We start from the raw sequence: 27,258 nt of genomic DNA on the forward strand, positions 1-27,258 counted from the left end.
CATCCCTACCAAGACACCCCAGGAATGGCAGTTCCACGCTCAGACATTAATGTCCTCACTCTGAATGTACGAGGCCTACATACGCCCAGCAAACGATACTCTGTGTACGCTTACATTAGACGCATGTCAGCCAATATTGCACTCCTACAGGAGACTCACATAAACGCTACCGAACTCACTCGCCTGCAATCTAAATGGCGTGGGACCCTCTGTGCCACGCAATACTCAGCGTTTGCGCGCGGCGCATTGATCTGGGTTAGGCCGGGTACTCCCTTTCGGGTGCTCCGACGGGTGGTGGACAAAGAGGGCAGATATGCGCTCCTAGAGGGAATACTGGACGGACAGAGTATACTCCTGGGCAGCATTTATGCGCCTAACACAGACCAAGATAAGTTCTGGGATCACCTCACGGGCGTTTTGGCCCAGTTCACCACAGTCCCATGGGTATTGGGAGGCGACTTTAACTGCACACTGGACCCCACCCTGGACCGCTCACATCCTCCTCCCGCACATTCCCCGGCCCCCCGGCAGGCAGAACTATTTAGGACCTGGGTCACACACTGGGCGCTCACTGACGCATGGCGACACCTCCACCCACTGGCTCGCATTTACTCCTTCCACTCGATCCCACACAACCTCCGGGTCCGCCTGGACCGCTTCCTCTGTTCTGCACCGATTCTCCCTATGATCACGTCTACGGACTACCTAGGCCGGATCCTCTCGGATCACGACGCACACATTATACGTCTCACCTGGCGCCCACCCCACCCACCGGTCCCCACCTGGCGCCTCCCTCGGGATTGCCTGACCGACCCAGTATTCAGAGACGCGCATAAAACTAGCATACAAGACTACTTTACACATAATGCGAACACGGCGTCGTCGGTATTAGTGGAGTGGGACGCGTTTAAGGTGGTGGCTAGAGGAGAATGCATCAAACAGGTGGTGGGGGTACGCCGCACCCTAGAGCAGACACTCCTGACCTCGGAGCAGACTTTGGCCGCACTCACCAAACGGCTGGACGACTCGGAGGAGCACGCTGTGCTCACGGCTGTGGCTAAGACAGAATTCCAGGCCGCCTGCGCTGATCTCCGGAAGTATAACTTTAGGGCTTACGCCTCTAGGATGCATAAGGACAGGGACAAAACGGGGGCGCTACTGGCTTGGATGGCGAGGCAGGACACTGAAATTAAGCCAATCACGGATATTGTCAACCCAGACGGTGTGCTGGTGCGCTCACAAGCCGAGATTCTCCTAGCGTTCCAGCGTCATTATACACAAGTGTACGGGACCCCGACCCAATACTCCCCAGCCTCAGTGGACAATTTTCTAGACCCTCTGACCCTTCCCACAATATCGGACGCCGATAAACGCTCCCTCGACGCCAAGATTGCCCCGTCTGACATCACCCAGGCAATACGAGCCATGTCTCGTAATAAAGCACCGGGGCTGGACGGCTTCCCACTGGAATACTACTCGACATTCTCTCCCCTGGTGGCCCCTCGTCTGTCGCGGGTGTTCGGGGCGTCTCTTCATCTCGGCAGGCTGCCCCAGTCACTACGGGAGTCCGTGATCGTCACCTTTCCCAAGCCCCACAGAGACCCACTCCATATGGGGTCGTATCGCCCCATCACGCTCCTGTCGGCCGACTGCAAGATACTGGGGAAAATCCTGGCGGACCGATATGCGCAGATCATTCGCCCATTGGTCCACCCCGACCAATGCGGCTTCGTGCCGGGCAGAAACACCTCCCAGAATCTCCGTAGAGTCTTCCATGTTCAGGATCAGGTGCGGGATCGTTTTCCTCGCGCCGCCTGTCTCATTATGGACCTGGAAAAGGCATTCGACACCCTTACATGGCCCTACCTCTTCTCTGTCCTGCGGCGCCTTAATATCGGCCCGACGCTCATGGCATACACACGCCTCCTGTATACCGATCTCACCACTCGAGTTCGGATCGGGAAACGTATATCACCAGCGTTCGGGGTTCGGCGGGGCACGAGACAAGGGTGCCCCCTGTCGCCGCTCTTATTCGCGTTGGCGGTCGAACCGCTGGCGGTTCGGCTACGCCTGGAGGGGGTGGACTGGGGCATTCCCCTCGCGGACGACATGCATTGCGTGTCCATGTACGCGGACGATCTCCTTATATACGTCAGGGACATCGAAGCGGACCTGGCCCCCATAGGAGCGACATTGGTTGACTTTGCAGACGCCTCGGGCCTACAGGTGAACTGGGACAAGTCCACAGTTTACCCCCTACACCCGGGCCTACCCCCCCGGGAGGTCGAGCTCGGTCCGCACAAACTCTCGTGGTCCGCGGAGGCTCCCCGGTATCTCGGGGTCCGCCTGTACCATTCTCCGGCGGCCATGTTTGAAGGTAATCACCGCGCAGTGCTCGCTAGCCTGCGCCCGACTGTCGCCTTCTGGAATAAACTCCCCCTAGCCCCGATAGGACGGATAGCCCTTGCTAAAATGGTGATGCTTCCCCGGCTCCTTTACCACTTCACAAACTTACCGGTTATACCGCCCAGGTCCTTCTTCCGCGCTGTCGATTCCCTCCTGGGTACCCTTATCTGGGGCGAGGGCCGACACCGGGTCGCCCTGAAAACCCTCCAGCTTCCCACAGCGCAGGGTGGACTCGGGGCTCCATCCTTTGAGGCGTATTTCCTCGCGGCACAACTCCAATGGCTGTCTTACTGGACAGCGGACCGCTACCCTCAGGAAACGGTCACTTCGGCCGGCAGAGTCGCAACCCCAGAACTCACCCGTCTCCTCCTCCCGGGCACCAAGCCTCGGCGCACATACCCCCTTCAAGTGGCAATAGCGCGCCGGTGCATGATGCGAATCCACCGGCTGTCCCCCAGTAGGCCTCCGTACTCCCCGCTACTACCACTGATAGGCAGCCCCAGGCAGGACTCCTACTTCACCGCTCCACTGTTCACCGAGTGGTCACTCTGTGGCATCACGGATCTAGAATCGCTCTTCGAGGAAGGCCAACTAAAATCGCTGGACCGCCTGACCGCTGAATACGGACTCCCCCCAGGCCAATTCCTCAGATACAGACAGCTACTCGATGGATATCGGCCCCATTTTAATCTCTGCACTGGCGAGCCAGACACGCATCCAGTAATACACACAATCCTACACATGGGGGTGGGACGCCACTTAATCACTTGGTTGTATAAATCTATCCGGGAACTCTCACATGCTCCCCTTACGAATTTGAGAGCCACATGGGAGGAGGATATAGGTCGCGCACTACACGATTCTGAATGGACTAAAGCCCTGGAAGCCCCAAAACGCGTCTCTAGGAACGCCCGCTTCAAAAACATTCAATACTACATCCTACACAGGGCATACCTCACCCCAGCGCGACTACAGAAGTTCTATCCCTCCACACCATTCCTCTGCCCCAGATGCTGCTCCCCTACGGCGGATTTTCGGCACATGTTCTGGAGTTGCCCCAACTTTCACCCCTTTTGGCGGGCGGTACACGACACACTAGCGGACCTTACGGGTCTCACTACACTAGCCACCTGGGAGTCCAGTGCACTAGGCATCTTTCATGTCCCCAGGGGAGACCCAGTCTGTAAACGCTTTGTGTCATTAGCACTCCTGTTGGCAAACAGGTGTATAACCATGCGCTGGCGTTCCCCGGAGGGTCCCTCTGTGGCGGCATGGAAGGGTGCAGTCGGTAAATGGGCGGCGGCGGAAGAGGATGCCCTTAGAGAGGAAGAAGCCAGGGGCGCGCGCAAAATTCCCTTGTCCATGGAATGGGCCATGCTCCTCCACAGCTTCCGACAATCCGCGCATGCAGAAGACCAACCTACTCCACCCCTCCCCCCCACTCAAGAGAATCCATGACCTCCACATGGTAGCAAACATCCCGGGACCGTCTCCCGGTACCCTCTCCGTCCTGCACAAACTCTCGTATGCCACGCCACCCACCTCGATGCCCGCATCCCCGGGGGGTACTCATCCCCTGCTCGCCCCTCCTTTCCCCCCCCCCCCCCCCCCCCTCCCATGGGGCACAGACCCCCTAGCCCCGAGGCCCCCCCCCTGACACCCGTCGCCAGTATCCCCCTGATTAGACCCTGTTAGCGCCCACATACTTCCCACCCACGGTTTTTGTCCCCCTGGTTCTCAGGTGCCACCACTACATAGACAGTACAGGCCTTGATCCTGCGCATTCAAGGCGGGATCCAACATACTGGCTACTGTCCACCGCCCTATCGGCGATATAGATTTACTGTTTCCCGGCCAGCGGACATGTTTGTACGATCTACACTGATTGTTTGAGAAAATGTGTGTTTGCACCAGTTATATAGATTCTAGAAAACGTTGCACGCTTAGCTGTTCGTGGCTGAATGTTGAGGCCACGTCAGCAGATCAATTGCACTGTACCTATATACTTTGATGCAACAATAAAATAAATTTCAGTAAAAAAAATGTGAGCCGGCCCCAGGGGTGGGCTCTCCCAGGCCTTGAAAGCCTCAGGGAGGGGGGCCTCACTCCCCCCCCCATAATTAAAGTAATCGGCCCTGGGGTGGGCTATTCGGGCCTTTGAAAGTTTTTGGATCGGAAGCTGTGAGGCCCCCCTACCCTTCTCTGAATATTTCATCCCCGGGGTTGGGCTCCTTGGGGCCCATAACTGAACAATGTTGCCCTGGCTGTCCTTTTTTTGTTTGTTGTTGCAGAGATCCCGCAGGAGTTTTGTGGAATTGCAGCAAAAAAATGCTAATTCTTTTTTGCATTTTTGCTCTGGGGTGGTCCTTCTGGGTTCTGCCCTTGAGGCCTAGGGGGTAGGGTATCCTTACATTTTTTTCATGTTTCTGGCAGCCAATCGGAGCGCTTACTACCATGGGAATCTGACTCCCACAGGAGCAAATTGGCCCAAAGCAAAAATGCTCCCTGGGCTAATCAAAATGCTCTATTTTCTTTTTAATTGTGTTTGAAGGACGCTCGCCAGAGTCCCTCGAAGTCAACTGTCCAGAAATCTATATATTTTTTTACCTTAATTTCTCAAAAACTACTTAACATCAAAGCACAAAAAGCACAATATACGGACCAAGTTCCTGCTTCCTGGCAAATGTGGTGTAATTCTGTTTTGCTGCTTTTGCTGTAGCCCTTCTTAAAGAAGTGTATGGAAAATGCCTGAGGATTTTGAGTTTTGGGAGCCTCCTTTTTTTATCGGCCCCCACTTGACAGATCCACTCGAAACTTTCCATGCACAAATTAGTCAGTACTTAGCACCTTTTTGAAATGTTTTGCGGCGATTCGTCAAACAGGGTCCAAGTTTTCAGCAACGCAAAAAATGCTTTTCATATGGAACACCTGACCTAACTAAAACTACTCAGTGGTGGCCACCACTGGGTTATGTATACATAGAGACATATATATATATATGTCTGTATATATGTATATATATATATAGATAGATAGATAGATAGATAGATAGATAGATAGATAGATATATTTAGAAATAGTCAGATAGAAGATACCTAGTATTAACTAACTGTGTGATATGGTAATATATTGGCATGAAGAGATCATGGTGACATCATAAACCATAAGGTTAACGGTTGAGTAGTTTCTAAATGTATACATTTTTTCAAGTATTTTTATGAGGAATGGGTGACAGGACCAGAGGACTGGAACCAGGAAAATCATTTACCTCGTGCACAACTGATTCATAGGTCTAGCTTTGTGTAGGATATAGTTGGAGGGGGCCATAAACAGGATAACAATGTAGAAGGGTGTCGATTAATGATATAGGGCCAGATGTAAGTAATTTCCATTTACCGAATGGAAAATATCGACTCATACCGAATCGGTATTCCCCAATCGGAAAATGGTATGTAGGAAAAAAATCGGTAAAAGTTACCGACTCGGTATGACTCGGTAAGGCAAATCGTTAATTACCGATTCGGAATTGACCGAGTCGGTAACATCCGAGTCGGTGAAACCCAAGCAAACCCATGGGCCACATTGCCCATAGGAATCAATGGGAATTTCCGATTCGGAAAAATCAGACTCGGATTTCACGGACTCGGAATTTACCGAATCGGTAAATACCGATTTGGGAGTTTGAAAGATGCCATGTGAGCCTGTCAACCAATCAGGGAGAGCCTACACCCCCCACAGCCAAGGCCCTGTGAATCCAACCAATGAGAGAGAGGCACCACACCCCAGTACCTGGGAGTGGCCACACCCATGCAGCTGGAAACCAACTGAACAAACAAATTTGCAGAGGAGAGAGGGGCACAGCATCCACAGGCCAGCAGACTGAGAGAATGGAGGCACAGGAAGGACAGAAGGATGCTGCTGAGAGGAAAAGGAAGCAGAAGTTCAGCCAAGAGGAACTACAGGTGACTGTGGATGAGATTGTCACCCACTACAGCCAAATATTTGGGAGGCAGTCTCTGCATGTTGCAGAGACTGTGAAGCGTAACATCTGGCTAGCAATTCAGGGCAAAGTGAATGCCATAGGAGTCACCCACCGGGACATTGAGGACATCAAGAAACGGTGGTATGACCTGCGTATAGTCACCAAGAAGAAGATAGCAGGACAGAAAAAGGATGCTGGTTTGACAGGAGGTGGCAGGGCAAAAGCCCCAAAACTCACACCAATTGAGGAGCAAGTTGCATCCACCATGGAGTCTGAATGCATCCACGGGATTGGAGACCTGGATAGCACCGCAAAATCAGCCAAAAAACAAGGTAAGAGGCATGTACCCACATGCACCCCCACCTATCCCAACCCTGCACCCCACTGTGTACACACATGACACAGCAGGAGAGGCCAGAAATTATTGCTGCAATGCATCATGGTAGACCTAGTCATGTACACACAGAAGCAAAGTACAGCACACATGACTCAGCAAGGCATGCCACACACATCCCCAAACAAGCAATGTGGACTGTGCAAAGGTGTGCAGACCTTTTAATTAAGAAAAACACACAAACTACAGCATTGACACTATGTCAATTTCATTCCACAGGAGAGTCGTCACGCAGTTCTGCACCGCCGAGGGAGGAGAAGGCAGCACCATCTAAAAGAGGGGAGAATGAAAAAAGGAAAAATCGTCACAGCGCAGGAGAAGGTGGAGACGACCCTACCCAGGACCCCTCCTCACCAGACCCACCCAATACACCAATCCCAATGTCCCCTCTGTTGTTTGGGTCTCCAGACCTCACAAACTCGCCCATGCCGGGAGGGGAAAGTAGCCAGGCGGAGCCCCCGCAGAGGATTCTGCAGACCTCTGATTCAGAGGATGAGGAAGATGTCCCCCAGAAGAGTGCACCAGTGCCTGACAGGCCAAGACCAACTATGTCTGCTGGCTCAGCGCGCACTACTGTCCTTGGCAGGAGGGCACGTGATGGTGGGGAGGGCCAGGATGGTGAGAGCGTGTTCTGTGGGCTGGAGGGCACGATGGTGAAGGTCCAACGGCAGCAGGCCAAATCGCTGCAAGCCATTCAGCGGCAGGTGCGCGGTTTGAGCGCAACAATGTCCAACATGGACAAGGGCATTACCCAAATGGCTAGTAGCCTGGACCTGATTGCACAGGGGATCTCAGACATTTCAACCTACATGGGGGTCCTCTCCGACAAGCTTGATAGGGAACATCTCCAGCGTGCAAGGGAACGGCAGTGCATGCGCCAACAGACCAAGGCCATGAACAGGTTCGCTGCCAACACAGCTCTCCTCTGCAGACGCTCCATCTCAATGCAGGAGGCAATAGAGCACTGCTGCACTGACTTAACCCGGGGCATGGGTAGAGTAACCTCTGCAATGGAGCAGATGTTGACCTCAAACCTAGGCAATGCTGGTGACAGGGGTGTGGAGGAGACTGAGGGGTCAACCAGCAGGAGTGGCTCCAGTACACCTGTACAGGAGGTGCGCAGGAGCGGCAGGCACAGCCATGGTGAGTCAGGCACCATCAGGGAACCTGAAGGACAGGCACCTAAGTCCCGCAATGTGGTGCGAGGGCGCAAGAACTGAACTATGCAGGGAACTGACTCTACTGCACACAGTGACAGCAACTGAGTATGTGCAGCCAGTGACATTCACGTACAGTCATGTGACCATCATGAAGTAGTGAAGAATAAACTACTCATGTCCGGAAGTATACCGGTGTGTGTGTCATACTTTACCTAGAAATAGCGTTGTGTAATTTCACTCCGTCTCAATCTGCCATCTACTGCGGCTGGCCCTGTTGCCTGTGGATCAGCATGTTCTTGGTCCTCATCTATGTTCTCACGATGTGTCAACTCCACCTCTGTGCCTTCCTTGGTCACAAGATTGTGCAATATGGCACAGGTCACTATTATTTTCCAACAGAGGATGGGGGTGTACTGTCGCGCACCTCCACTTTTGTGGAGGCAACGGAACCTGCTCTTCAGGAGTCCAAAGGTTCTCTCCACAACATTGCGGGTGGACCTGTGAGCAACATTGTATCGCCTTTCTGCTCTGTTGGTTAGGTTCAGGTACAGTGTCAGCACAAAGGAACGCAGGGCATATGCACTATCACCTGGGAGAGAACAAGAGGTACATGGGTTTCATACACATTCCACATGGAGCAGAAATACATTTCAGGGTGTGTGCTACATATTTACCTAGCAGATAACGATCTCCAAAATCGCCATTCTGTAGCCGTCTATATATTCCACTGTTCTGGAATATGTAGGAGTCGTGCGTGCTCCCTGGAAATTTAGCTACTATGTCGGTGAGGATGTTCCCTGCATTGCATATCACCTGCACGTTGATGGAGTGCGTAGACTTACGGTTTCTGTATATGTGTTCCGTGGCTACAGGTGGGCATAGGGGAATGTGGGTGCCATCAATGCAGCCTATCACATGTGAGAAGTGAGCCAGTCCATAGAAGTCTGTTTTAGTATTGGCAAGTTCCGCAGGTGTGTCAGGGAACTGTATGTAGTCCCCCATTCTCTGAGTCATGACATCCAGGAACTTCCTGAAGAAACGGGACAGACAGCTCTGGGATACTCCTCCTACTGCAGCTATCACACTCTGGTAGCTCCCAGAGGCAAGCAGGTGTATGCTGCACAGCACCTGGACATGGGGAGGTATGGCGTGGGCCCTGGGTGTTGGATGATCCAGGTATGGGTGGAGGTCCTTTATTAAGTCCATGATGGTATTGGGGTGCAGCCTGTACCTCTGGAGTATCTCAGGCTCAGTCAATTGGAACAGAGTGATCCTCTGTCTGTACACCTGCTCCTCCCTTTGCCATACCCTCAGTCCTGCAGCCTGTAGCCTTCGGCCCCTCGCTATCACATAGAGTGCAGCCACTTTGACTGGAGGGTTGCATTTTGGGAGCCTTTTTATAGCATCCACATGGTTACCACCACCTTTCAGTCCATGGTAAAATCCAACTCTGAAATACTGAATTTGGATGAATTCGGTATTTTTTCCCTTTCCTACATCTCGATGGCCATGTTTTCCGATTCCTTATTTCCCGAATCGGTGTATACCGAGTCTGTATTTATCCGATCGGTGAATACCGAATCGGTAAATATCGAATCGGTTATTTCCGAGTCGGAATTTTACCGATTGATATTTACCGATTCGGTTTATTTTTGGCACCTACATCTCATTCTCGCAATACCGCTCGGTAACGGCCGATTTTACCGATTTTGGGCCGTTACCGACCGGTATTGGCCGACATACATCTGGCCCTTAGAGTTTTCAACTGAGAGCTTCCAGCTGACATCATTGACAACCGGATCTTTGCTTTCCTTGCTAGTGGTCACTTGAAACCCCATGATGGACGCAACTGGCTAATGAGCCATTGAAAAATCCAAATTCACCAACATAATTTAGAGCATAATAGGGATATAGAAAATTAATAGGTTCCATTTTTTATCTCAATAACTATGTACATTTAGGACTCTTTTCTGTACAGTGTAACCTTAAATACATTTTACACAACCGATTTTATTATGGGAAGCGGAAAGAACAAATCATTAATTGTTTGTAAAGAGCAGTTTTAACAGGGTCTGAGGAATGTTATCTATAGATTTCTCTTCCCTGGGAAACATATGTATTCTTTATAGCATTGTGACCGCCTTTTTGTATGAGTGTATGTTAAAATGTTAAAACAACTGAATAAGAATGTCACAGAATGTGCTGCATAGTTTGCCTTCAAGTTCATGTGGTGCTGTATAATTTGATTTTTTTTGCCACATAATTTAGTTAGTTATGCCAAATATTTTGGTCCTCATGGTATCCTGGAAGCTACCAATCTATAATTCTATGTATATGTATGGGTTTAGGGTTTTGGCTTCACGCATTGCCTGTCATGAATTCATTCAGCTTTATTTTCCATTTTGTTTTAGGAATCAATTATATCAGCATTTGAGTCTGCTAATTTGTATGCACACACGTTTGAAAGATTTTGGCTGTTTTTCAAAGAAAACGAAAGTCTTGATTTGCAGGAACTGAGAGGTCAAGATCATGGTGAGTTGCATTTCTTTAAAAATGAGTTGATCTGGAATAGTCTAATAGTTTCTAACTTGGTTAGAATAAATACGTTGAATTCAGTTTAATCACAGAAATTGACTTGTAAAAGTTCATACTTCTAGTGGAAATTGAATGTATTCAGTTACGTACGTTTTCTACAGAATCTCAAGTTCAGATGAAACCACAGTTGTAGAGGATTTCAGTTAATTAATTTCTGTTAAGGAATTCCTAATCAATTCCAGGTGCATCTTCGAAGTGTTTTTAGCGTCTGGTTTCTTTTGTGCTATTGTTTATTTAACCTGTAGAATTTCCTGTGATTTTACTGCATGGAAAAGTCAGAATTTGTGCCCAAAACTGATTTGCTGCAACTGGATGCAGTAAAAACCATTAGTATTTTAAAACCAGACCATCACGCTGAATGCTGTTGATTTTTTTCCTCGATTCAGAAAAGGGGGTGGTGATGAACAGAGTTTCTGAATTAAGCAGACCACTCTTACCCAGTCCAAAGATCAGGGCTTGATCCATCACCGTTATTTATCTCACTGCCCCATCCCAGCTCAGAACCTGGCTATATGCAAATCAGTCTGTCCCTGGCCCAGTGCATCATGGGAACAGGGCAGACTAAACTACCAAGCCAATTCTTCACCAGAAAGGAGACAAGCTACCGGGGACCGGTTTCTGGCATTTCAGCCGTCTTCGGCCCGGCTTGCTTGAATCCTGATGGAGCAGTGAGAAAGGGACTCATGTCTGAGTATACCCTGCCACACCTATAGTGGCCAAAAACGATTCAGAAAAGGGGGTGGTGATGAACAGAGTGTCTGAATTAAGCAGACCACTCTTACCCAGTCCAAAGATCAGGGCTTGATCCATCACCGTTATTTATCTCACTGCCCCATCCCAGCTCAGAACCTGGCTATATGCAAATCAGTCTGTCCCTGGCCCAGTGCATCATGGGAACAGGGCAGACTAAACTACCAAGCCAATTCTTCACCAGAAAGGAGACAAGCTACCGGGGACCGGTTTCTGGCATTTCAGCCGTCTTCGGCCCGGCTTGCTTGAATCCTGATGGAGCAGTGAGAAAGGGACTCATGTCTGAGTATACCCTGCCACACCTATAGTGGCCAAAAACGATTCAGAAAAGGGGGTGGTGATGAACAGAGTGTCTGAATTAAGCAGACCACTCTTACCCAGTCCAAAGATCAGGGCTTGATCCATCACTGTTATTTATCTCACTGCCCCATCCCAGCTCAGAACCTGGCTATATGCAAATCAGTCTGTCCCTGGCCCAGTGCATCATGGGAACAGGGCAGACTAAACTACCAAGCCAATTCTTCACCAGAAAGGAGACAAGCTACCGGGGACCGGTTTCTGGCATTTCAGCCGTCTTCGGCCCGGCTTGCTTGAATCCTGATGGAGCAGTGAGAAAGGGACTCATGTCTGAGTATACCCTGCCACACCTATAGTGGCCAAAAACGATTCAGAAAAGGGGGTGGTGATGAACAGAGTGTCTGAATTAAGCAGACCACTCTTACCCAGTCCAAAGATCAGGGCTTGATCCATCACCGTTATTTATCTCACTGCCCCATCCCAGCTCAGAACCTGGCTATATGCAAATCAGTCTGTCCCTGGCCCAGTGCATCATGGGGAAAGGGCAGACTAAACTACCAAGCCAATTCTTCACCAGAAAGGGAAACAAGCTACCGGGGACCGGTTTCTAGCATTTCAGCCGTCTTCGGCCCGGCTTGCTTGAATCCTGATGGAGCAGTGAGAAAGGCACTCATGTCTGAGTATACCCTGCCACACCTATAGTGGCCAAAAACGATTCAGAAAAGGGGGTGGTGATGAACAGAGTGTCTGAATTAAGCAGACCACTCTTACCCAGTCCAAAGATCAGGGCTTGATCCATCACCGTTATTTGTCTCACTGCCCCATCCCAGCTCAGAACCTGGCTATATGCAAATCAGTCTGTCCCTGGCCCAGTGCATCATGGGAACAGGGCAGACTAAACTACCAAGCCAATTCTTCACCAGAAAGGAGACAAGCTACCGGGGACCGGTTTCTGGCATTTCAGCCGTCTTCGGCCCGGCTTGCTTGAATCCTGATGGAGCAGTGAGAAAGGGACTCATGTCTGAGTATACCCTGCCACACCTATAGTGGCCAAAAACGATTCAGAAAAGGGGGTGGTGATGAACAGAGTGTCTGAATTAAGCAGACCACTCTTACCCAGTCCAAAGATCAGTGCTTGGACCATCACCGTTATTTATCTCACTGCCCCATCCCAGCTCAGAACCTGGCTATATGCAAATCAGTCTGTCTCTGGCCCAGTGCATCATGGGAACAGGGCAGACTAAACTACCAAGTCAATTCTTCACCAGAAAGGAGACAAGCTACCGGGGACCGGTTTCTGGCATTTCAGCCGTCTTCGGCCCGGCTTGCTTGAATCCTGATGGAGCAGTGAGAAAGGGACTCATGTCTGAGTATACCCTGCCACACCTATAGTGCCCAAAAACGATTCAGAAAAGGGGGTGGTGATGAACAGAGTGTCTGAATTAAGCAGACCACCCTTACCCAGTCCAAAGATCAGGGCTTGATCCATCACCGTTATTTATCTCACTGCCTCATCCCAGCTCAGAACCTGGCTATATGCAAATCAGTCTGTCCCTGGCCCAGTGCATCATGGGAACAGGGCAGACTAAACTACCAAGCCAATTCTTCACCAGAAAGGAGACAAGCTACCGGGGACCGGTTTCTGGCATTTCAGCCGTCTTCGGCCCGGCTTGCTTGAATCCTGATGGAGCAGTGAGAAAGGGACTCATGTCTGAGTATACCCTGCCACACCTATAGTGGCTAAAAACGATTCAGAAAAGGGGGTGGTGATGAACAGTGTGTCTGAATTAAGCAGACCACTCTTACCCAGTCCAAAGATCAGGGCTTGATCCATCACCGTTATTTATCTCACTGCCCCATCCCAGCTCAGAACCTGGCTATATGCAAATCAGTCTGTCCCTGGCCCAGTGCATCATGGGAACAGGGCAGACTAAACTACCAAGCCAATTCTTCACCAGAAAGGAGACAAGCTACCGGGGACCGGTTTCTGGCATTTCAGCCGTCTTCGGCCCGGCTTGCTTGAATCCTGATGGAGCAGTGAGAAAGGGACTCATGTCTGAGTATACCCTGCCACACCTATAGTGGCCAAAAACGATTCAGAAAAGGGGGTGGTGATGAACAGAGTATCTGAATTAAGCAGACCACTCTTACCCAGTCCAAAGATCAGGGCTTGATCCATCACCGTTATTTATCTCACTGCGCCATCCCAGCTCAGAACCTGGCTATATGCAAATCAGTCTGTCCCTGGCCCAGTGCATCATGGGAACAGGGCAGACTAAACTACCAAGCCAATTCTTCACCAGAAAGGAGACAAGCTACCGGGGACCGGTTTCTGGCATTTCAGCCGTCTTCGGCCCGGCTTGCTTGAATCCTGATGGAGCAGTGAGAAAGGGACTCATGTCTGAGTATACCCTGCCACACCTATAGTGGCCAAAAACGATTCAGAAAAGGGGGTGGTGATGAACAGAGTATCTGAATTAAGCAGACCACTCTTACCCAGTCCAAAGATCAGGGCTTGATCCATCACCGTTATTTATCTCACTGCCCCATCCCAGCTCAGAACCTGGCTATATGCAAATCAGTCTGTCCCTGGCCCAGTGCATCATGGGAACAGGGCAGACTAAACTACCAAGCCAATTCTTCACCAGAAAGGAGACAAGCTACCGGGGACCCGTTTCTGGCATTTCAGCCGTCTTCGGCCCGGCTTGCTTGAATCCTGATGGAGCAGTGAGAAAGGGACTCATGTCTGAGTATACCCTGCCACACCTATAGTGGCCAAAAACGATTCAGAATAGGGGGTGGTGATGAACAGAGTGTCTGAATTAAGCAGACCACTCTTACCCAGTCCAAAGATCAGAGCTTGATCCATCACCGTTATTTATCTCACTGCCCCATCCCAGCTCAGAACCTGGCTATATGCAAATCAGTCTGTCCCTGGCCCAGTGCATCATGGGAACAGGGCAGACTAAACTACCAAGCCAATTCTTCACCAGAAAGGAGACAAGCTACCGGGGACCGGTTTCTGGCATTTCAGCCGTCTTCGGCCCGGCTTGCTTGAATCCTGATGGAGCAGTGAGAAAGGGACTCATGTCTGAGTATACCCTGCCACACCTATAGTGGCCAAAAACGATTCAGAAAAGGGGGTGGTGATGAACAGAGTATCTGAATTAAGCAGACCACTCTTACCCAGTCCAAAGATCAGGGCTTGATCCATCACCGTTATTTATCTCACTGCCCCATCCCAGCTCAGAACCTGGCTATATGCAAATCAGTCTGTCCCTGGCCCAGTGCATCATGGGAACAGGGCAGACTAAACTACCAAGCCAATTCTTCATCAGAAAGGAGACAAGCTACCGGGGACCGGTTTCTGGCATTTCAGCCGTCTTCGGCCCGGCTTGCTTGAATCCTGATGGAGCAGTGAGAAAGGGACTCATGTCTGAGTATACCCTGCCACACCTATAGTGGCCAAAAACGATTCAGAAAAGGGGGTGGTGATGAACAGAGTGTCTGAATTAAGCAGACCACTCTTACCCAGTCCAAAGATCAGGGCTTGATCCATCACCGTTATTTATCTCACTGCCCCATCCCAGCTCAGAACCTGGCTATATGCAAATCAGTCTGTCCCTGGCCCAGTGCATCATGGGAACAGGGCAGACTAAACTACCAAGCCAATTCTTCACCAGAAAGGAGACAAGCTACCGGGGACCGGTTTCTGGCATTTCAGCCGTCTTCGGCCCGGCTTGCTTGAATCCTGATGGAGCAGTGAGAAAGGGACTCATGTCTGAGTATACCCTGCCACACCTATAGTGGCCAAAAACGATTCAGAAAAGGGGGTGGTGATGAACAGAGTGTCTGAATTAAGCAGACCACTCTTACCCAGTCCAAAGATCAGGGCTTGATCCATCACCGTTATTTATCTCACTGCCCCATCCCAGCTCAGAACCTGGCTATATGCAAATCAGTCTGTCCCTGGCCCAGTGCATCATGGGAACAGGGCAGACTAAACTACCAAGCCAATTCTTCACCAGAAAGGAGACAAGCTACCGGGGACCGGTTTCTGGCATTTCAGCCGTCTTCGGCCCGGCTTGCTTGAATCCTGATGGAGCAGTGAGAAAGGGACTCATGTCTGAGTATACCCTGCCACACCTATAGTGGCCAAAAACGATTCAGAAAAGGGGGTGGTGATGAACAGAGTGTCTGAATTAAGCAGACCACTCTTACCCAGTCCAAAGATCAGGGCTTGATCCATCACCGTTATTTATCTCACTGCCCCATCCCAGCTCAGAACCTGGCTATATGCAAATCAGTCTGTCCCTGGCCCAGTGCATCATGGGAACAGGGCAGACTAAACTACCAAGCCAATTCTTCACCAGAAAGGAGACAAGCTACCGGGGACCGGTTTCTGGCATTTCAGCCGTCTTCGGCCCGGCTTGCTTGAATCCTGATGGAGCAGTGAGAAAGGGACTCATGTCTGAGTATACCCTGCCACACCTATAGTGGCCAAAAACGATTCAGAAAAGGGGGTGGTGATGAACAGAGTGTCTGAATTAAGCAGACCACTCTTACCCAGTCCAAAGATCAGGGCTTGATCCATCACCGTTATTTATCTCACTGCCCCATCCCAGCTCAGAACCTGGCTATATGCAAATCAGTCTGTCCCTGGCCCAGTGCATCATGGGAACAGGGCAGACTAAACTACCAAGCCAATTCTTCACCAGAAAGGAGACAAGCTACCGGGGACCGGTTTCTGGCATTTCAGCCATCTTCGGCCCGGCTTGCTTGAATCCTGATGGAGCAGTGAGAAAGGGACTCATGTCTGAGTATACCCTGCCACACCTATAGTGGCCAAAAACGATTCAGAAAAGGGGGCTGGAACCCAAAAATATCCAACGAGTGCCAACATATCAGGTTTCAATCTGTATTTTGTTTCACACAAATGTGTTTTTTCACAAAGTGTACTGTCTTTCTTTTCTCTCATTGTTTGTGTAATTTGTAGCAATAATTACTTTGCTGTGAATCTGAAAATGCTTTATTTGATTTTTTAATATCATAAAAACCATAAAAGCCACAAATATCATAAAAAATACAATTCATTTAATTTCATTTACAAGATAAAATACATCCGTCAGCTATCCTCAGAGTACATATATTTGGTTAAAATTATTTATTTTTAAAAGTTAAACTTTTCCTTTTTCTTATTGCACTTTTCAGAAGACCAGCCATATTTGCAATTACGTAAACATTTTCCAATAACTATAGTAATAAAAAGGCTGGGCGACATTGCCTCCATGCTCCTTTAAAAAAAAAAGGCATAATCCATTTAGCACGTTCGTTCGTATAGAATTTACAGAAGAGAGTCACATGCATTGTAGTCTGTATGGAAAGATTGTCACATGGGCATAGACAGAGCTGTCTGGACCAATCATTGGCGGTAGGAAAGAATACTAGGTGATGAAAATTATCGAACCTGAACCTAGTCAGGACGTATCTGTCATAACTACCAAGACACACCACTAAGTATGGTTGAATAGTGTGGCAGATCAGGATCATTTGATGCCCAGGACAGTGCTCTTATTGATTTCAAACCCAATTCGTAAAGACTCCAGATGACTTAAGCAGATTCTCTTTAGCTCTTTTCTAGACATACTGCTCATAACACTAGGGTCAGTAAAAAAGTCTGTTCTCCCCAGATCATTAGATAATTTTCTTATATAACTTAAACATGGGATTTTCCTGCCTGTTCTACACCCATACAATCAGTTAAAACCTCTCTGTTTAGTGCTAGGTGTGGCGATGTCCAAACTCTGTGCCAAAGTAGCATGGGCTGCATTTTAATCAGATCGGCAATGTGTGAAATCCCTAGTTCACTGTGGCAGTTAAAAACCGATGTACTTTGTGGGACAGCTAACAAGAATCTTAAAAAAGCATTTTCTATGACCTGGATCGGGGAGACATCATAAAGTCCCCAGATAACTGCCCCATACATCGCTATACTTAAGCATTTCGCTTCATAGATTTTAAGCAGGATCCTAGGGGGCCTTTTGCCCATTTTCTGGGAAAATAACATCACTGCTACAATTGATCTTTTAAACAGAAGGGACCTATTCTTAATTGCGGATCTCCCAGATCCCATATCCTCTAGCAAGATGCCCAAATAAGAAAACATTTTTGTCTGTTCCATTTTTTCCTTTGTCCACAACTAGGTTGCATTGATTATTTCTCCCTTTACCGCAGGAAATAACAAAGGTTTTCTTCACGTTAAGCTGCAAGCCCCTATTCCCCATGAAGTCAATATAGGTAGAGAGGGCTTTTTGTTGGCCCAGTTGAGTTCTAGACATCGGCACGACGTCGTCCGCGTAGAGAAGGGAGACAATCTGTTTGTTACTGATTCTACCAAGACACACCACTAAGTATGGTTGAATAGTGTGGCAGATCAGGATCATTTGATGCCGTAGGACAGTGCTCTTATTGATTTCAAACCCAATTCGTAAAGACTCCAGATGACTTAAGCAGATTCTCTTTAGCTCTTTTCAAGACATACTGCTCATAACACTAGGGTCAGTAAAAAAGTCTGTTCTCCCTAGATCATTAGATAATTTTCTTATATAACTTAAACATGGGAGTTTTTCCTGCCTGTTCTACACCCATACAATCAGTTAAAACCTCTCTGTTTAGTGCTAGGTGTGGCGATGTCCAAACTCTGTGCCAGAGTAGCATGGGCTGCATTTTAATCAGATCGGCAATGTGTGAAATCCCTAGTTCACTGTGGCAGTTAAAAACCGATGTACTTTGTGGGACAGCTAACAAGAATCTTAAAAAAGCATTTTCTATGACCTGGATCGGGGAGACATCATAAAGTCCCCAGATAACTGCCCCATACATCGCTATACTTAAGCATTTTGCTTGATAGATTTTAAGCAGGATCCTAGGGGGCCTTTTGCCCATTTTCTGGGAAAATAACATCACTGCTACAATTGATCTTTTAAACAGAAGGGGCCTATTCTTAATTGCGGATCTCCCAGATCCCATATCCTCTAGCAAAATGCCCAAATAAGAAAACATTTTTGTCTGTTCAATTTTTTCCTTTGTCCACAACTAGGTTGCATTGATTATTTCTCCCCTTACCGCAGGAAATAACAAAGGTTTTCTTCATGTTAAGCTGCAAGCCCCTATTCCCCATGAAGTCAATATAGGTAGAGAGGGCTTTTTGTAGGCCCAGTTGAGTTCTAGACATCGGCACGACGTCGTCCGCGTAGAGAAGGGAGACAATCTGTTTGTTACTGATTCTACCAAGACACACCACTAAGTATGGTTGAATAGTGTGGCAGATCAGGATCATTTGATGCCGTAGGACAGTGCTCTTATTGATTTCAAACCCAATTCGTAAAGACTCCAGATGACTTAAGCAGATTCTCTTTAGCTCTTTTCTAGACATACTGCTCATAACACTAGGGTCAGTAAAAAAGTCTGTTCTCCCTAGATCATTAGATAATTTTCTTATATAACTTAAACATGGGATTTTCCTGCCTGTTCTACACCCATACAATCAGTTAAAACCTCTCTGTTTAGTGCTAGGTGTGGCGATGTCCAAACTCTGTGCCAGAGTAGCATGGGCTGCATTTTAATCAGATCGGCGATGTGTGAAATCCCTAGTTCACTGTGGCAGTTAAAAACCGATGTACTTTGTGGGACAGCTAACAAGAATCTTAAAAAAGCATTTTCTATGACCTGGATCGGGGAGACATCATAAAGTCCCCAGATAACTGCCCCATACATCGCTATACTTAAGCATTTCGCTTCATAGATTTTAAGCAGGATCCTAGGGGCCTTTTGCCCATTTTCTGGGAAAATAACATCACTGCTACAATTGATCTTTTAAACAGAAGGGACCTATTCTTAATTGCGGATGTCCCAGATCCCATATCCTCTAGCAAAATGCCCAAATAAGAAAACATTTTTGTCTGTTCAATTTTTTCCTTTGTCCACAACTAGGATGCATTGATTATTTCTCCCCTTACCGCAGGAAATAACAAAGGTTTTCTTCACGTTAAGCTGCAAGCCTCTATTCCCCATGAAGTCAATATAGGTAGAGCTGGCTTTTTGTAGGCCCAGTTGAGTTCTAGACATCGGCACGACGTCGTCCGCGTAGAGAAGGGAGACAATCTGTTTGTTACTGATTTTTGGGGGTCTCTCGCACAAGCCACCAATTCCTCCTCTAAAGCATTGGTATAAATAGATAATAGGAATGGGACGAGTACACATCCTTGTCTAACACCCTTCTCCACGCGGAACAACTTAGTGCATGCTCCTTTTAGGCCATACCTCACCCTTGCAGAAGCTCCTGCATAAAGCTGCCTCAGGAATTGCACCAATGGTGGATCAACCTTGAGGCTTTCCAAAATCTATAGGCTAACAAAAGGGAGAGCAAGGGTGTTGTGTTCACTATAAGTGAACGGAGAGTACTCCTGTTCCCCTGTGGAAGGACTAACTAAACAAAAAGAAGAGTACCACCATTAGAGGATCAAGAGAGTTCCTAATGGGGTGGTTGGCTGACAAAAGGAAAGAATTCATCCTTTTGTTAAAAACCCCTCACTCACCAGCCTAGTGGTGACATGCTTCATCATTGGGGTCCACCCTGGTGGCCTAGCGTCACCAGGGTGTGCTACAACACCTGAAATACAGTGGAGCAGGTTGTGAGTGTAGGTGCAAAAAAAGGTGTGTTAAAAATTGTCCTGGTTTAACTTAGTGGGAAGAGAAATTTTATTTACAAGTAACTGGACAATATTAAAAGGGTGAGGCGAGATACTGTGAGGGTAATTAAGGCCAAAAGTATCTCTATATGTGTGCTGGTCTACATGTTTCAACCAAGGATGGAAAATACCAGGTTTTCATCAGGACCGTAAAGAACAGGGAACTGGACGGTATGTGCCCCCTAAAAGGCACACCCAATCCTAATTCCTTGTGACCCAATTAGCAAAATTCGCTAATGGTGAAAAAACTCTAACCGCAGTGGGTGAGTAATGAAAATAAAAGTAAAAAAGACTCCTATTCTAGAGTCTTTTGCATCGGAGGGCAGGGAGTGGTATCACCACGTCTGAAACGTATTAGTTATCTCGTGGTGGGAAAGGCCGGTTACCTACATTGCTCCTCCGCTGGGCACCGGCCCGAGGGTTTACGACAGAGTTAGATTTTCCTGGGTCAGCTGTAATAGAGACCCCATGAACCAGAGTTGGCAAATCAACTTGAATCTAATTTTTCTTTTGATTACAGGGTCGTTTAGGTGAAGGTAGTACTACGCCCTCGTGATCAATATCGGATATTTCGTCCGACCCCGATTGGACGCATCCTTTGGGGGCGTTGAAGCCAGTAGGTGACACCAGAGAGCCCTTAGGTGTTGCTCCCCCCAGATCCCTGAACATCGCTGGGAGACCTAGTAATCCTATTTGAGGACAAACTCAGCAACTCTTTATTCAGAGCCTCTTCAACATTATTTATTTGCTTATTAGAGAAGTACTTGAGTCAGGTACCTTTTTTGTTTTTGGGCCCTGCGTTGAAACATGCAGTTTTCTTTTTCCCAAACTAGCTGAGTATAGACCCGAGAGGATTCTTCGCACTCAATATACCCAGCTTAGATCAAAGGCAAAAAGGGCAGATCGCTATCCTTGTCTAGTTAACTACTTTACTTAAAAACACTGATTACCACACATAAACAATCGTGAAAAAAGTCTTACTGACGACCCACTTTGGGTCCAAGTCTTACTGGAAATAAAAGCCAAAAAGTCCTGGCCCAGCCCAGCCTCGCGTGCGACCTGCGCTACGGGAGGCGCCAAGTTGTTTTAAGCGCCTCCCGGCGCTGTGAAATGACGCGAACAGAGGATGCCGGTAACTGGAGTCCCCTGTAGCGCGGGACACCCCCCACCAGCGGCGTAGGAATCAGGCAGCAGAGCCGCCAGTGGCTGAGAAGTGGGCTGAAGGCAGGTAAGTCCTTTGTTGCAGTAGTGGCAGAATTTACCCAGCAAAGATCAAGGCAGTCCAGTCAAGAACATCTGCTTAGGGCAATAATAACCTCCAGGCCACCCAGTGTCTATTCAGGCCCCTCAGCAAGTCAGGAGTGCAGGCTCATCCCAGTCTTTTACTTCTGCTCTCTCTGCTCGTGTTTCAGGTACTGTACTGTGTGTGGGGAGAGCTTGCCGCCCAGCAATGGGGGCCAGCGCATCCCAGGCCCTCCTCCTAATTCCTCGGGGCGTTTTGCCGAGCCGCCTACCTGACACTCGGGACCTGTGTGAACCCTCCAGGCCCCTGGGCGTATACAAAGCGCGGCAGCGCTCCTATCAGTCTGCCACTACAGCCTAGCAGACCCAGCCAGCTCCGGGGCTCCGATCCTCTTACCCCCTTGCAGTACCGCCGCAACCGCAGGTTCACTGTCCGATCCCTCAGCCTCTTCAGTCCCCAGGCTGACAGCTGCCGCTTGTCAGCCGCTCGGCCCGCAAGCCTTCCAGCAGGCAGCAACGTCTCACGTCTCTCCCTCAGACCGCCAAGAGGCCCTCCTTGTGCACAGGGTCAGCGGTCCGCTCCCAACGATGCTCTCCTGGTCCGATAACTCCCTACTACTTTGCTGCTTTTTGTTATTACAGTGATGTTGAACAAGTTACTTACCTTCGGTAACGCTTTTTTCTGGTGGATACAGAATCTGCCTGTGGATTCCTCTCCTTTTGAATACACCCTGCACCAGCATCATTCAGCTGAAATTCTTTTCCTAGCTATTCTACATTGACGAGGATGTCATAATAGCACTGCTCCGCTCTCGACTATGTATGACGTCATCGGATCCATAAGAAGACCTCGTCGGTGTGCTGACGTCAGTTCCACACATTTTTTCCGTGACCTCAAGGCGAACGGGCGGACCGACAACATTTTCACACTTATACACAGTCTACACAATATATATACAAATGCAAGTACACATAGCATTACCAATAAAAGCATGGAAAAGGTCAACAAACCAAGCATTTTCCAGTATCAAACTGTAAGCATGTAAGCAGGAAATAGCCACATGAAAAACATTCATGTCAAACAGTTATAGCATTTTTGGTAGAAACTGGCGGACAGCAAGGAGGCGAGTGGGATAGTGAGGAGTCCACAGGCAGATACTGTATCCACCAGAAAAAGCATTACCGAAGGTAAGTAACCTGGTCTTCTGATGAATACATCTGCCTGTGGATCCTTACCTTTTGAATAGAATCCCAAAGCCGTACCTCTTCCGGAGGAGGTCCACCCGACTAGACCAAAAAATCTTGCAGAACAGAACGTGTAAAATGGCCGTCCCTCCTAACCTCCGAATCCAAGCAGTAATGCTTCAGAAAGGTATGGAGGGAGGCCCAAGTTGCTGCCTTACAAATATCAACAACAGACAGGAACACCTCTAGCCAAAGCAGAAGAATATGACATAGCTCTGGTAGAATGAGCTCTGATACCTTCAGGCGGGTCCTTCTTGGCTTAAGCGTAGCAGATCTTGATACACAAGATGGTCCACCTTGAAAGAGTTTGCTTGTGTGCAGCTCTTCCTGTTATCCGACCAATGTAGCCCATGAAGAGCTGATCATCCAGCCTTAATTCCCTGGTCCTGTCCAGGTAAAAACTGACCACCCACTTTGGGTCCAAGCGATGAAGCCTCTCCTCCTCCTTGAAAGGGTAAGGGGGAGGATAGAAGGTAGGTAAGGTAATGGACTGTCCCAAATGGAAAGGACTAACCACCTAAGGAAGAAAAGCAGCCCTGGTCGTAAGAACCATCTTTTCTGCATGAATGTTCAAGAATGGAGGTTTAGAACTAAGAGCTGAAGCTCACCTACCCTCCTGGTCGAGTTAATAGTGATCAAGAAAAACGTTTAAAAAGAGAGAAGCCTCAAAGGACAACTTTGAAGAGGCTCAAATGGAGAACCCATTAGAAAAGTAAGAACATGATTTAAATCCCACTGAGGCATAATGAAAGGAGTGGGAGGAAACTTATATGTAAGGCCCATAGTGAACCTCATAACTACAGGAGATTTGAACAAAGACGGCTGATCCGGCAAACAAATAAAAGCTGGCAAATCCGACAAATAACCTTTAACCACAGCACAACCCTGCTGGGTCAAGGAAAGAGAAAAACTCAGCACGTCAGACCAACGAGCCTTTAAAGGATCAATGGTCCTCTCTCTACACTACTTTTCAAATTTGGACCCCCTGGAGGAGTACACAGATTTGGTGGAGTGCCTCCTGGATGATAAAATGACATCCACCACATCCGAAGGCGGAGAAAAGGAACTCAGGTTGCCCCGTTCAATCTCGAGGCCATAGCAAACTGCAATGTACCGTGGGTGCCCCCCCCCGGGTGGGCCCCCCTAGACATTGCTGGAGACAGCCCTGGGGGGCGGGTGGCTGTGCCCATGGCCATCTAGGGTTCCTAGAGGGGGGAGGGATGTGGCCCCTCCCCCATTCAAATTTGCCCTGGGGTGGTGGAGGTCACAACGCACCCCCTTCATTAGCCTATTTGTGCCCCAGGGAGGTGATGGTCTCCAGGGCAGCGGGGAGGCCATAGGGCCTCCTCCTTATTACTTAATAAAAGAGAGTGCCCTGGGGAGATGGCGGTCCACTGGGCAGGGGGGGGGTCCACAAGGCCCCCCACCCACACACGAAGGAATAGCCCCGGACCCAGCGGGCCCGTCTGTATTAATAATTAAAAGTGCCCAGAGGGGAGGTGGCGGTCACCAGTGCTTTGATAATCCCTAGGAGGGTGCCCCGTGTATCCCCTTCCTATATTCATTACATGCCCCCTGGCCCTGGCCCACTCAGGATTAATTAAAAGCAAGCATGGGAGCCCGTGCTTGCTTTTTTTATTTTTTATTTTTTGCACGGAATTCTCGAATATTGCGATTTTGTCACAATAAGCGTCATAATCAATTCCATGCCTTTTAATATCCTGAGTTTCACTGAATGTATTAAAATGTTCAAAGAACGCTCAGGCAATCAAAATGGGAATGTTCTTATTGCTGGCACACAGTTTTTCCTATACTTCAAAGATGTTCAGTCACAGTCTACGAAAGACGAACTGATAGTATTTCTTCAGTGAGTAGCTTATTTACATAATTAAGGCAATCATCATGTGGACACAGAATGAAAAGGCAGTAAATGGTGAAACCCATCTCTGTTAAAAGGTGGTACAAAAATAAATATTGAAAATTCATTCTCTGAAGAGTCCAAGTATTCGGTTGCAATTGCGGAGGAGCAGTGTTGGTTGTAGGCGTTTGTGGTACCACCTGTGATAAAGTGCAGAACTGCAAACTGCAAATGGGAGGGAGAATATATGTTTATATCCAGCATACCTTATGGGGAGTTCCTCGCCTATGGAGAATCTGCAGTGAAGAGGAGGAATGGAAAAAGCACAGTGCCAGAACAATAAAAAGATTTAAAGAAAGAAAATACAGCAAAAACATTGTAAATAAATATTGAAATAGAGCAAATGAGAGGTCCAGAAAGGAATGCTTAGCATTAAAAGGTTGTGAAGAACAAACAGATTCAGAACATATAAGTCTCGTCATGGATTTTAGTCAGGAATCCAAGGAAATAGCAGGCTTAGTAAAAAAAGAACTGGAAAATCTTACAGCTGGATGGAACAATAGGTAAAATAATGGGAACTCACCCCATAATAATGTATCACAGAGCCAAAAATGTAAAAGATCGGCTGGTCCACAGCCATTTCAAAGCCAAACAACAAAAGGAGACATGGCTAAACACGAAGGGATTCATCAAGTGCCACAATTGTAAAGTGTGCCAAATTGCAAAACCAGTAACAGAAGTTACAATGGCCAATAACTAAGTCTCGCAGATCAGAGATTTGATAACTTGTAAGAGTCAATACACAGTGTATGCAATCGAGTGCCCTTGTGTGTTAAAGTATGTGGGAGCACCATTTTTGACTTAAAAAACGTATACTGGAGCACGTACGTGCCACCAAAAACAAAGACAGGAACCATTCAGTGGTCAAACATATGGAGCTACACCACAATGCAAGCTGAAAATCCTTAAAATGTTATGGGATTGAAACTGTACCAGTTAATGCACGAGGAGGCAACCGGGAAAAAAGATTGCGACAAAAGGAGTCCAGCCACATTTTAAATCTTAGAACCATGACACCATTCGGCTTGAATCAGTCGGAAGAACTATACATACATCTGTAAAAACTATTAGTTTCCCTCAAAGTGCAAAATGATAAATTACGACCAATGCCATGAAGTCATCATTACCGGGTGGTTGGAGCACAGGCAACGGCATGTCAATAATTGAATACCCACTGGAGGGGAAGAAAAAAGAGAGAACTGAAAATTGTATAAATGGCATAGAGTGCACGATTTTCAATAAGGTATACCCACTGGAGGGTTTGAGAGAACACACGACTTTCTTTTCGACTGCCGGTATTACCAACCAGCAATATCCTCACTATGGGGACACAAAAGGGGCTCAAGAAAAGAAACCCGCACCCAGAATGAATCCTGGACCAGCTGGTCAATAACATGTGATACATATGACTGAATCTGAGAACCAAGGTGGACAGTCATTAAAAACTAACCGAGCAGAAATTGAAAAACTGATCATGGTGACAATTGAAATTTAAATTCACTTGTAATGGTTCAAAACGATATTTGCATTGCACTTTTGTAAACATTTTATTGTTAAACAGGGGTCTACATCTCCCAAGAATCAATGGAGAAGCCCCTGGCAACAAGTAGAAAATTACGTAACAGTGTTTCCTGGAAAATGATTTGAAATTGTGGGAAATCACGTGAGTAATCAACCGTGATCAAGGTATTTAGATATACCAAAACGCGTTGCTTGGTCTGTGTTGGCTGTTTGAAAAAATGATTTAAGAATAAATGAATGAATTGGACGATTACTGCTGGAGTGCGACCTTTACTTCCACACTGAGGTTTTGTTAAATATACATACATACATACATACATATATTTATATATATATATATATTCCAAACAAATCGATCCGTTCATGCACGAGAGCGCTCCACAGTGTGTGCTCCACAGTGTGTGCTCGACCCAAGGGCTGGATCAAAGCCCCGATTTTCAATTTTGGAACGCGTTTCAGCCTCACGGCTTTTCTCACGTGAGAAAAGCCGTGAGGCTGAAACGCGTCGGTGGAGTGTTGGCGAAATAAAGAACTTCTAAACCAGTACCCGGTTGTGCTGCCCTTCTTGTGTTCCAAAAAAAAAAAAATATATATATATATATATATATATATATATATATATATATATATATATATATATATATATAGAGAGAGAGAGAGAGAGAGAGAGAGAGAGAGAGAGAGAGAGAGAGAGAGAGAGAGAGAGAGAGAGAGAGAGAGAGAGAGAGAGAGAGAGAGAGAGAGAGAGAGAGAGAGAGAGAGAGAGAGAGAGAGAGAGAGAGAGACTCTCTCTAAATATATATATTTAAATAGATCACTTTTCTTTTTGATACGTCTGGACCCCAGGGAAACCACACATATAAAATAAGCCCCTTCATGGCGTTGACCCGTGTGTACAAGGGCAAATGCCTGACAATGTACATTTTTTGTCTTCTTTTTTTTTTTTTTTTTTAGATTAACCCCTCCCATGCTCCGTCTCGAGCCTCGGGTGGACTGTG

General features: G+C 47.8%; 1 protein-coding gene across 1 annotated transcript in view; it reads left to right on the forward strand.

Annotated features, from left to right (window-relative positions):
- The window catches only part of DNAH6 (dynein axonemal heavy chain 6), a 2,460,712-nt gene that overhangs the window by 402,085 nt on the left and 2,031,369 nt on the right, over window positions 1-27,258 (forward strand). Inside the window, exon 12 of the mRNA XM_086961829.1 lies at window positions 10,354-10,474. Coding sequence (XP_086817955.1) covers window positions 10,354-10,474 — 121 coding nt within the window. The remainder of the gene's footprint in view (window positions 1-10,353; window positions 10,475-27,258) is intronic.

This window comes from Lissotriton vulgaris, chromosome 3_1 (assembly GCF_964263255.1).
Source record: "Lissotriton vulgaris chromosome 3_1, aLisVul1.2, whole genome shotgun sequence".
NCBI lineage: Eukaryota > Metazoa > Chordata > Amphibia > Caudata > Salamandridae > Lissotriton > Lissotriton vulgaris.